The sequence below is a fragment of the Saccostrea cucullata genome, unplaced genomic scaffold (assembly GCF_032062105.1).
Source record: "Saccostrea cucullata isolate Sc308-1 unplaced genomic scaffold, CSIRO_AGI_Scuc_v1 ctg16509, whole genome shotgun sequence".
Classification (NCBI taxonomy): domain Eukaryota; kingdom Metazoa; phylum Mollusca; class Bivalvia; order Ostreida; family Ostreidae; genus Saccostrea; species Saccostrea cuccullata.
Window position 1 is genome coordinate 1 of NW_026938058.1, and position 11,860 is coordinate 11,860.

At 32.5% G+C, this 11,860-nt stretch overlaps 2 protein-coding genes across 5 annotated transcripts; both read right to left on the reverse strand.

Moving 5' to 3' along the window:
- Positions 1-46: 46 nt before the first annotated feature.
- LOC134249342 (microtubule-associated protein 1A-like) lies at positions 47-5,075 on the reverse strand. 2 transcript variants are annotated; one of them, XM_062731700.1, is made up of 4 exons: positions 4,930-5,075; positions 3,984-4,184; positions 2,869-2,919; positions 47-666 (listed from the first exon to the last, which is right to left on the reverse strand). In XM_062731700.1, exons 3-4 carry the CDS (start codon positions 2,873-2,875, stop codon positions 236-238), a joined length of 438 nt encoding a protein of 145 aa, XP_062587684.1. In that variant the 5' UTR covers positions 2,876-2,919; positions 3,984-4,184; positions 4,930-5,075; the 3' UTR covers positions 47-235. The 2 variants fall into 2 exon arrangements, with proteins under 2 accessions (XP_062587684.1, XP_062587683.1); XM_062731699.1 differs by having other exon boundaries at positions 2,860-2,919.
- Positions 5,076-7,429: 2,354 nt separating this feature from the next.
- On the reverse strand, positions 7,430-11,817 carry LOC134249341 (microtubule-associated protein 1A-like). 3 transcript variants are annotated; one of them, XM_062731698.1, is made up of 4 exons: positions 11,643-11,817; positions 11,152-11,352; positions 10,146-10,196; positions 7,430-8,106 (listed from the first exon to the last, which is right to left on the reverse strand). In XM_062731698.1, exons 3-4 carry the CDS (start codon positions 10,150-10,152, stop codon positions 7,670-7,672), a joined length of 444 nt encoding a protein of 147 aa, XP_062587682.1. In that variant the 5' UTR covers positions 10,153-10,196; positions 11,152-11,352; positions 11,643-11,817; the 3' UTR covers positions 7,430-7,669. The 3 variants fall into 3 exon arrangements, with proteins under 3 accessions (XP_062587682.1, XP_062587679.1, XP_062587681.1); XM_062731695.1 differs by having other exon boundaries at positions 7,433-8,106; positions 10,137-10,196; XM_062731697.1 differs by lacking the exon at positions 11,643-11,817 and having other exon boundaries at positions 7,433-8,106; positions 10,137-10,196; positions 11,152-11,383.
- Positions 11,818-11,860: the final 43 nt, after the last annotated feature.

An 11,860-nucleotide genomic window follows, 5' to 3' on the forward strand; every position in this document is an offset into this window, starting at 1 on the left:
GAAAATATTGAATATTTGATACAAATTTATGAAATCTAACAGAAAAATAATGTTGTAATTATGTATGTTTCCAGATTCATGAATCTTTACTACTGCACATTTTAGAAATACTGCGTTTCATTGAATTAATCATGTACAAAACCAAGAAAACATGAATATGATGGGCATGCAAAAATAGTTTTTAGATTATCTTTTTTTCTCTGTCGTTATTTACATTTATTTCTAAGGTATTAACTCATTCATTTTCGCTCAACAACAAACCTTTGGCTATCAATACCTGCAACTGCTTTAAACACTCTTGCATTTTCTTAATCTGTCTGTTTTGCCTTTGCATTTCTTTCTTCTTATCTTCCAGCAATCTATCCTTATCTTCCAGCATTCTATCCTTATCTTCCAGCATTTTATCCTTATCTTCCAGCATTTTATCCTTATCTTCCAGCATTTTATCCTTATCTTCCAGCATTCTATCCTTATCTTCCAGCATTCTATCCTTATCTTCCAGCATTTTATCCTTATCTTCCAGCAATCTATCCTTATCTTCCAGCAACCTATCCTTATCTTTTATAATTTCTTCTTTCTCATGAAGCTGAATATTTTTTCGCTGAAGTTCTTCTTTTCCTTCCTCAATTTGCATATCTTTAATTACTCCTTCTTGTTCAAGGTTGACTGAAAAGATTCATTGATTTATTCTGCCAATACCTTTTTTATAATGACATAAGTAACAAAAACAACTGAAAAACATTCGGGTAGGAACTCTTTCTTACATTGTACTCATACTTTTACCTTCTTTTTTCGTTTGTCAAATACATGTATATACTTTTCAGGTAAATCCACCTCCCCCTATACTTTCAATTGTAATTCTAAGTCACTGTTACGTCAGCGATTTTCCTAAATAAGAGGCTGAATATGACTAAATCCACTTTTTTTAATCAAAGGGGATTGAAGGTGTATAAAATACAGTTGATTTTGTTTATAGTAAAATTTGCTTTAATCTAAAATGATTTAATTTTACTTGTAACACGTCATTTGATTGGATAAAAGCTTTTATCCATTTTGTATAACATAACTTGCCTAAGTCATAATGAGTTACGTCAAAAAGCGTATTACGTACGTATTACCGCTTGATGTTACTTTTAAAATTTAATCAATGTGAAGCCTTATTCTCGGGAAAAAATTGTATCATTGTCTGCACTGAAATTAAATTATAAGGAATGAAGCTTATTTCAACTTATATTATACGATATTTTTTATAAACCGCTTCGCGGTGAAATTAGCTTCATTCCTTAAACATTTCTTAAGACACGTGGTTAAGGTTGATCTATTTAAAAGTTATCCGGTAGAACCGGTTTTAGAAATAAAATTGGCAGTAAACATGATATTGCTATAGCCTGTTTCTTTTGAAAACATTTCCTATAATAAATGTTTCCAGACCTTTCTGAAAGACTTTCATGATTTTCAACTGATAAAGGGGGGCTTAAGTAGGGGGATGGTGGTAAATAACAATATATCTGATACTTTTCGGCGAAAATAAAGCTCACTAGTGACCGATTCGCTGGTAAAAATGCATTATCATCTACACTGACAAACCTTTGTTTGCCTTGTATGGCTATTTTTATAAATGTGCACAGAGGCTCTTACCACGAGCAACTGACCAATCTTTGAATGAATAACAACGTTTATACCAAATACAAGTTTACATTTTACTTCGAACACGTAGTTCAGTTCAATCTACCATCAAGTTAATGGACTGCAAAATAAAAAAATGTTCTTACGAACAAAATACAAAGATAAGAAACTATGAAAGATGTTACGGGCGTTTTTAATTTGTTGTTAAATATTTTTAAAAAAATGTTTAATAAAATGTAGTTTGTGTCTAGTTTAGAACAACAGCGCTTCAAGGGTAAGGAAAACGAGCAATATCTCTATGCATTTAAATGGACAAAACTCTGTTTACATTCGTGATCACGTGTTCGGCCAGGGAATGCACCTGGCAATTGTATTCACAGATAGTACAACAAAGGAATTAAAACAGACGCAAATCGCTTTTGCAGTATGACTTTCAGAAACCTAGACTTCCGCCGTTTATTTAACAAATGAATTGTTTGTCATTATAAGCATGAAAATAATATTTTTAAAAATGCTTTTCATTAACCATAGGATTTTCCTTTTTTCAAGCGTAAAATTCCTGTAGTATTCGTAGTAACCCATAATGCAATACTCATTCAGATGATTGGTCAGTTAAAATCATGCTGGAGCCTCATTTGCTAATCTGACGCCAAAAAATATAGTCCCGGTTCCCATGCAAAAAAATATTTGTCCAAGAAGAAATTTTAATTCATGACTGTAGAAAATTGTAGTATAGAGAATACTTATGTAAGTTTGAATTGATGTAAAAGAGATCGATTAATTAAAGTACATTTGTACTTATATTATCAGCTGATTCTAGGGTGGTGAAAACTGAAACGCAATATAACTTTTCTGTTTACCATGCCTCCACGTGCTAGTCACTTCCTAACCACATCCGTGAATAATTTACCCTATCTCGCCGAAGTCTCGCTAACTCTCGCCAGAGCCTCTGCCAGAGCTACTCTGAACTCATCGGGTTTTATGATTTGCAAAACACCGAAAATAAAAGGTTCCGAACACATTAGTAGGGGTGTTAAATAATATATTGTTTTTTTTCACTTCCGCGTTTTAGAAGCACGATCTTTGTTGTACATGTTTTGACCTTTTCTCCATAAAACGCGTGATGAAATCGACACTGATCTGCTATTATTAGTTCATAATGTGCAGCTGTGGCTACTTATATCTCAAGAGATTTTTTCCCTTAAATTTAAAGAGGGAAGTACATGTATTTACCTATATTACCTTTCATTGAATTGAAGAAATCTTCAAATTCTTCTGGCGAAGGTCGAAAGCCTATAAAGTTACAAAACAATAGATAAATATAATAATGTATAAAACAAATTACTTATCTAGTATTTTGATAAGTACTTATATCTTCACTTCGGTGACATTTAATAATTTCTGTAACTTTATACATGTAACATAAATATTGGACAAGAAAGGCACGCGCTCTGTTTAATATTTTATTTGGAACATTCACTGTAGTTGATGGGTTTTCAGGTATGTTTTATTAACACTGAAAAAGGTGACCGATATTTATATTATATTTTGAGATGCATGCAGTGGGGACGGTGTGTGTGTAGAGGCCACCAACTCTTACATATTATATACTACTCTATCCTTATTTCACTATACTGTAACAAAAAGTGTGCGTGTGTGGGGGGGGGGGGGGGCAACCGGTTTTTCAATGATTATTTCCAATAGTAAAATATACGTTTGAAAAAAAAAGTGGGGGGGGGAGCGGCCCACCTGTTCCTACGTACGTGCTTGTTGTATATTAACGCGATAGCGTGAACTTTGAACAACTATGGCGCATTGTTACTTTGTCCATCACGTGTTCCAATGAAGGTGCTATTTGAGATCGATCAGTGTTCGTTATCTTCATCTTTTCATGTATATTAATTAGTGTGCATGTATCAGCAATAATACACATGAATTTCTGTTTGATTGCTGTTTAACTTCCCTCTCGAGAGTCTTTCACTCATATGGAGACGCCACCACTTGCCGGTGGAGAGCTGCAAATTTCATCCTATAAACTTGGCACTAAGGGCAATTAAGCATACCAGCTACTACTGCGACACGTGACCTTGCTTTCTACTGTTTCATCCGAAGGACCGGTATCAACGTTCCAACGTGGGATTCGAATCTGCAACATAAGTATATACTCCTTACTCCGCGACTCTAGAGCGGACACTACAATCACTGTGCCACACGGGTGACGATACACATAAATGTATGTGACATCGCATCTGAACACTATTTTCTCAATACTGTGAATCTCTCTTGAATTATTAGCTTGATGTAATGTATATTTCTCAACACATCAACTCGTCTAAACCTTTTAAAATTTGAAATACCTCTTTTATCTTCGAGCTCCTTTACAATTTATTCCAAGTTCTTTTGTTAGTGTTCATTCTTTTCTAGCAAGATATGCCGAAGCTCCTCCATTGAATAATCCACTGGAAGACCCTCTTGGTCCAGTCGCCCTTTCTTTCTCATCATATCAATATGTTGTATAGCTCTAAAAAATTTCGTTGCTTCCCCTTGACTTTCTTACCCTATATATGTACAGTGTATCATAAATTAGAATTACAATTTAGAACATTTTTACATCCCACAATATGAGTTTCATCTAAGATATATGCATGTAACCAGAAAAATTAAAAAGATACATCAATTTAAATATAATACTAAATGCCCCTAGCAGCGGCTTAAGAACGCTCTAAACACTGCACACTTAAGAGCTCTATTTATAGGGTAGTTTTATGCAGTTAGATTGATCTGTCCTTATGTGTAAGATTAAAGAAATTGTTTATTACCGTTAATTACATGATTTGTAATAGATTAAAATGTTTTAGCATTACACTGGTATAAGAGCAAGAGTAAAAAATTAAATTAATTATTTTCATTAATTTTTCCAATGTAAGTAAACAACAGTGATTTCTGCTCAAAAATAGTCCATTGTCTTTGAACATTTTTCCTGCGCAAAAAAGGCACGTGCCCTATATGTTATAAGTGAATGAAAAAAGTCTCATTATGCATATCTTTATATGATATATTTTTCTCTGAGTCAAAAAAAACCCCATGCAGTTTCTGTTAGTGTTTAGACCTTCCTTAAGTATTCTCTTGTGTCTTATTTAATGTAGAACTGATTTTGTATCTTCTGCATAGTAAGTACTGAATATAAAAGGAAATTTTGCTAAATAGGTAATAATATTAATGTATAGCTTCAAATGTATACATGTACAATGAATGCAATGCGTGTACCTGAAAGTTATATAAAGTGTAAATATGACTACCAACGTTCCAAAATCCTTTGAATGTATCTGATAGCGGTTCTCATGTCTGATGCAGATATTGGCTTTTTATACCATGTCATGTACATCCTTTGAACAACCCTCACATAATCTTTGTCAATTTCTCTGGTGATGAAACCCCTCCTCTCCTCCTGTACATGTACATTAGACATCGTCGTGAAAACTTTCGACTGAAAGGTGACACAAATGACTTAAGAACAATCCCTAATAGCAAAAGATTCAATGAAATACTCTGTGTATATAGACATAAATCCAATTTATTACTATTAGCATTAAGGCTGGGATGTGTCCTAATATATGACCTTGAGTTTTGGCAAGAGTTATCTCCCCCTTATTTTTAATTAATGAAAAATTCCATTTGAAAAACTTCTACGGGCAAAAAATTATTTATTTGCCATTCTATTTCTAATATTTTATTGCATCTTTCTACCGCAGTATTAAATGATATTCATATTATTTGAGTTTTTTATTTTCAAAAAATACTTTTTCCCACAGACTTCAATGCAATCTTTGTTAATTAGTTAATGCTTAGTTAGTGAAATTTTTGAAAATTTCTCGCGGGCATTCCTTTTTCTACTACAAAAAACTTTAATTTAATATCAGAGTGTTATGTACTTGACAGCCATTTAAGGGTAGAGAATTTTGTCCCATTAGGGATGGAAATCCTTAAATAAATCACTTACATGTAATATGGGGATAACAATTAAAACAAAAAACAGGCTCAGTAGCCCATTGAAACAATGCGAACCCTGAACAGAGCAAACACGGACCTCTAAAACATCAGAGATGGGCTCAGGTTCCAAGGAGGAGAGAACATCCTCTACTGGACCTGACTCCTGACATGTGCTCTTTTGATTTTTTTTCAAGAGATAGTGGAATTCCCTGATTACTGATGAAACAAAATGGGAGGGTAACATACATGTATATTAGGTCAAACATGCAGTTTATTATAATAATTCAGTGATATTATTGCATATTCTGGATCCGTATCATTTATGGATAATAATTCGCCCACTACCGCTGAATTTATCATAATCGATTGATCATGTTCATTTTTTGTCATTAGTGCTTGGTCGTATATTATAAAATACATAAAACAATTTTTATTTTAGTAATCTATTGATTGTAACAAGCGTTTGCACGTTTAAATACAATGTTGAATGCATATTAATCAGGATTACAATATGAATTGCATCAAAGTAGTGAAACAAAATTAAAACTTTAAATGTTTGCGGTGTGTTGGTAAATTTGTTAGCCTGTGATTTGTACTTTGTTCAAAAATGCGTTTCTTTTTGTACAAAAAAGATAAAAGAATTCACCTTTCATTTTGCCTTTATTAAAAGATGCCATTTTATTATTAAGCTACAACTCATAGTGTCAGTACTTGATTAAAGAGTTGTTTTAAGTACAACTTGACATATATATCGGAAATGTGTTCATATTTATTTTTTAAAGGAAACTAAAGAAATACGGAAATTGACAGAGACAGAGTAGCAATGGCGATGTCTCCCATTCAGTGTTTATTCCTGTATTATTGTTGCATTTGAATTATATTTAGCTTGAAACATATCAATTTTCCTTCTTATATTCATATATTTCATGGTTTGTTTAAAATTTAGTTTTCTTTTATTTAAAACCCAACATTTTTCGCCAGTGTTCCTATATTACATTTGATTTTTTTTTTTAAACCGCGAAAGGAAGAATGCAAACTTCCGAATGTTCTTTGCTGTTTTTGAATTATTTTAACAATTCAGTTTCCTTTTCGTAAAATTATAATTCTTTTGTTGTCAAAGATGTAATACTTCTTCTTTTATTTTACAAGTTTTTTTTTATTTCCCTCCTCAATTAATCAAACTACATGTAAATGAAAAATACCATGATTTCATGGCATATATTATTTATTGAAATATTGAAAACAGTCAATATAATTTTTTACAAAGTAATTTCTATATATGAAAGTAATCTCAAGAAAAAGTTTTTAAAATGATTTTTGTTCCTTATTAAAATAACATATGAACATAATAAAAAATACTTTCATTTTATATATACATATACCTTTTAGAAATTTGATTATTACATATTTCTTTCCGAACCAAAATCTTACTTTAAAAAAAAGAGAATCAACATATAACAATACATGCATCCAATTTTTGTTTGTAGCATGTCCTTAATTCAAAATTCTACCAATTCAGCAATGTTAATAGAAAGAGATCAAAACATACATGTACATGACGCATATTACATGTAAGAATATTAAATGTACATTTATGTATATGAAAAAAAAATGTCGACCAGCAACCCGAAAAAAAAATTGAAATTAAGTCGTTTTCACACCCAACTACATTAGATAATATAAAATAATGCTTTTTAATTTGTATACGAAAATACTTTTGTAGTATAATTGTATGCCTGCATACCAACTGAATATAACTGTGAGCCAAAAAATCTCAAAACATGTATAATTTAATAAATACTACTGTGTATACTGTATGTTTTATGTATTCTAAAAATAATGATTGAAAATATTCAATATTAGGTACAATTTTATGAAATCTACAGAAAAATAATGTAATTATGTATGTTTCCAGATTCATCCAATTTTACTACTACACAATTTAAAAATACTGTTTCAATGATTAATCATGTTGTACAAAACCAAGATAATATGAATATGACGCATATCTCAAAATAGTTTTCTTCTTATATAGGTAATTACTTTGAAACGTTTAATAAGCTTCATTCTCGCTCAACAACAAACCTTTGGCTGACAATACTTGCATTTGCTCTAACCACTCTTGCATTTTCTTTATCTTTCTGTTTCGCCATTGTATTTCTTTCTCCTTATTTTCCAGCAATCTATCCTTATCTTTCAGCATTCTATCCTTATCTTCCAGCATTTTATCCTTATCTTCCAGCATTTTATCTTTATCTTCCAGCATTTTATCTTTATCTTCCAGCATTCTATCCTTATCTTCCAGCATTCTATCCTTATCTTCCAGCATTTTATCTTTATCTTCCAGCATTCTATCCTTATCTTCCAGCATAATATCCTTATCTTTTATAATTCCATCTTTCTCTTGAAGCAGAATATTTTTTCGCTGAAGTTCTTCGTTTCCTTCCTCAATTTGTATATCTTTAATTACTCCTTCCTGTTCCAGTTTGACTGAAAATAAAATTTAATTATATAAAGCTTTTTTTTTTGCATTCAACAAGGTATAAATACGTAAACTTCAGTTGATTCAAGGGTCAGTCAAGATTCAAATTCACCGTATACAACTGGTCACGGGAGGAGTCGCTAAAAAGTGTGGGGGCGTTTTTGACGAATGGAGGAGTAGATTTTCACCGCTTTGGATTCAGAAGCGATGTGGGTCACGACTTTTTTTTCGGTATTTGTAAGATGTATTATCAAAAAACAAATATCCCACGGAGATAGCAATACTTATTGTTTCTCTGTCCAAGTTTCATCATAGTACGTTTAGTATTCTCAAACACTTAATACTACTTGACAGATTTCATATTTACGGTGATCGAGTGGTCAAAACATGCATGGTTTGCAGAATCTACGACTAGCATAGGGCTTCTGACAGTTAAACAGCAAAAGCAATCGTTTATCTTTTAAATGCACTCGCAAAATAAACTCAAATGTATATACTTGAGTTTGTTTTTATGTTTTTTTTTCTGTCACTACCTTTTCATAATGTAATTACTGTAGAAAAGACTGAAAGACATTAAAGTAGGAACTCATTCTCCCTACCGAATCATTTGTCTTTTTTTTTTAGTTTGTCAAATTCTTTTCAGGTAAGTTTAATCCCCCCCCCCAATAATTTCAATTTCGATTCTATGTCACTGCTTCGTCAGCTATTTTCGTGAATAAGAGGCTAATCATGACTACACCAACTTGTTTTTTATAATACAGATTGAATGCGCTTTAAAAATATTGTTTATGATAAAATTTGTTTATATAAACTTATCATAAAGTGATTAAACATAAAATGATATAATGAAATTTCCGTTTTCCGTCTGGCGTTTTAGCAGCACGTTATTTCTTGTACATGTTTTGACTATTTCTCCATAAAAGGCGTGATGAAAGCGACATTGATCTGCTATTATTAGTATTTCATATTGTTCAGCTGTGGCAATACTTACATCTCAAGAGATTTTTTCCGGTATTCACATGTGAAGATCACAAGTAGCATACCGTGAAATACCCAAAGGAAGAGTTTAATTAAGTTTGAATAAGGAAGGAAGTATCACAGGCACCTGAAGTATGGATAATACCCCCCCTTTTTTTAATGAAAATAAAAATGTAAGAGTGTATAATACCTCGAAAATATAAAATTTCCCCGTCAAAACACATCTATATGTCGTTATATGCAAGCAGATTGAACTTTTTCTCACGTTTAAAAAATTTCCCTATTCGGTATAATAAAAATAATCAAGGTAAGAAACAAAAATTGTAAACAAACAGGGGTGCCCCACTTCGAGACAGATTTCCAAGGTAATAACAGTGTTACCTATCATACTTTTGCAAATACTCTGTCTGGAAGATGTTCTTTTACTAGTCTCTTTAACCTAAACCCCGCTGTAAGCGTTTGATATGCCGTAAGCGGACGATTTTTTAATCGGATACATGAAATTTTCTCCATTGACAGCTTTGGAGGAGGTTTTGGTGTTGCTGATCCGTTTCGCCTTATCTGATTGGTTAATTGTAATACAGTTTAAATATCTAACCAATCAGATAAGGCGAAACAGAAAAGCAGCCCCAAAACCTCCTTTAACGCTGCCAATGGAGAAAATTTTATGTATTCGATTAAAAAATCGTCCGATTACGGCATATCAAACGCTTACAGCGGGGTTTAGGTTAAAGAGACTAGTAAAAGAACATCTTCCAGACAGAGTATTTGCAAAAGTAGGATAGGTAACACTGTTATTACCTTGGAAATCTGTCTCGAAGTGGGGCACCCCTGTTTGTTTACAATTTTTGTTTCTTACCTTGAGTATTTTTATTATACCGAATAGGGCCATTTTTCAAACTTGCATATAACGACATATAGATGTGTTTGACGGGGAAATTTTATATTTTCGAGGTATTATACCCTCTTACATTTTTTCTTTCTTTAAAAAAAAGGGGGGGTGTATTATCCGTACTTCAGGTGCCTGTGGAAGTATATGTATTAATATACCTATATTTACCTATATTACCTTTCATTGAGTTAAACAAATCTTCGAATTCTTCTGGAGAAGGTCGAAAGCCTATAAATTAACAAAACAATAGATAAATTTAAGAAATGTATAAACCAATTACTTATCTAGTATTTTATTAAGTACTTATCTTCGATTCGGTGACATTTAATAATTTCTGTAACTCTATACATGAAACATAACTATTGGACAAGAATGAAACGTCTTCTGTTTAATATTTCATTTGAAACAGTCACTGTAGTTGACCGGTTTTCAATTGTTTTAGTAACACTGAAAAACGGTAAGCGATATCTATACTACATTTTGAGATGTATGCAATGGGGAGGGTGTGTATGTAGAGGCCAACATTACCATTTTTTCTGACATTATATACTACTTTATCCTCATTTCACTTTACTGTAACCAAATGGGGGGGGGGGGGGGCAACCGGCCTTTCAATGAACATTTCCAATAGTAAAATGTATGTTTGTGAAAAAATGGGGGCCATCCCCCCCCCGTTGCTACCTGCCTGTTGTATATCAACGCGTTGTTACTTCGTTGACCATATTATTGGTTAACTGTACACTTTGGAAAATGGTCCAATGAAGGTGTTTTTTGATATCTGTTTCTTATTTTAATCTTTTTATGTATATTAATTAGTGTGGATATATCAGCAATGATAACATGAATATTTATTTAATTGTTGTTTAAAATCTTCACTCATATGGAGACGCCGCCACAAGGGACCTCGATTTATACCGTCTCATCCGAATTAAGGACCGGTATCCACGTCCCACGGTGGGATTCGAACCCGCGACATAAGGATTTACTCCTTACTCCGCGACTCCAGAGCAGAGGTCTAATCACTGTGACACACAGGTAACGATACACATGAATATATGGGACCTCGCACCTGAATGCTAGTTTTTTTTTTCAAAAATGTAAATTTATCTTCAATTCTTTACTTCTCAATACAACAACACCACTTACAACTTGTCCAAGCTTTTTTAAGGTTAATTAAAATTACCTCTTTTATCTTCGAACTCTTTCACAATTCTTTGCAAGTTCTCTTGTGGGTGTTCATTCCTTTCTAGCAAGATATGCCAAAGCTCCTACATTGAATAGTCCACTGGAAGACCCTCTTGGTCTAGTCGCCCTTTCTTTCTCATCATATCAATATGTTGTATAGCATCAAACAGTTTTGTTGCTTTCCTATGACTTTCTTCTCCTATATATTATGCATCATAAATTAGAATTACAATTTAGAATATTTTACATCGCAAAATATGAGTTTCATCTGTCATATATGCATGTTACCACATAAATTGAGAAGATGCCCCTAGCAGCAGCTTAAGTATTATCTTTAATGCAGAATTGATTTTGTAAGTTCTGCATTGTAAGTACTGAATATAAAAGGAAATTGTGTTAAGTATGTAATATTTATAATGTATAGCTTTAAATGTACACGTATATAATGAATGCAAAGTATCTGAAAGTTATATAAATATGACTACCAACCTTCCAAGATCCTTTGAATATATCTGACAGCCTTTCTCATGTCTGATCCAGATATTGGCGTTTTATACCATCCAATATAAATTTTTTGAACAACCTTCACATAATCTTTGTCAATTTCTCTGGTGATGAAATCCCTCCTCTCCTCCTGTACATTAGACATCGTCGTGAAAACTTTCGGCTGAAAGGTGACACAAATGACTGCATTATGACCTTTGAGC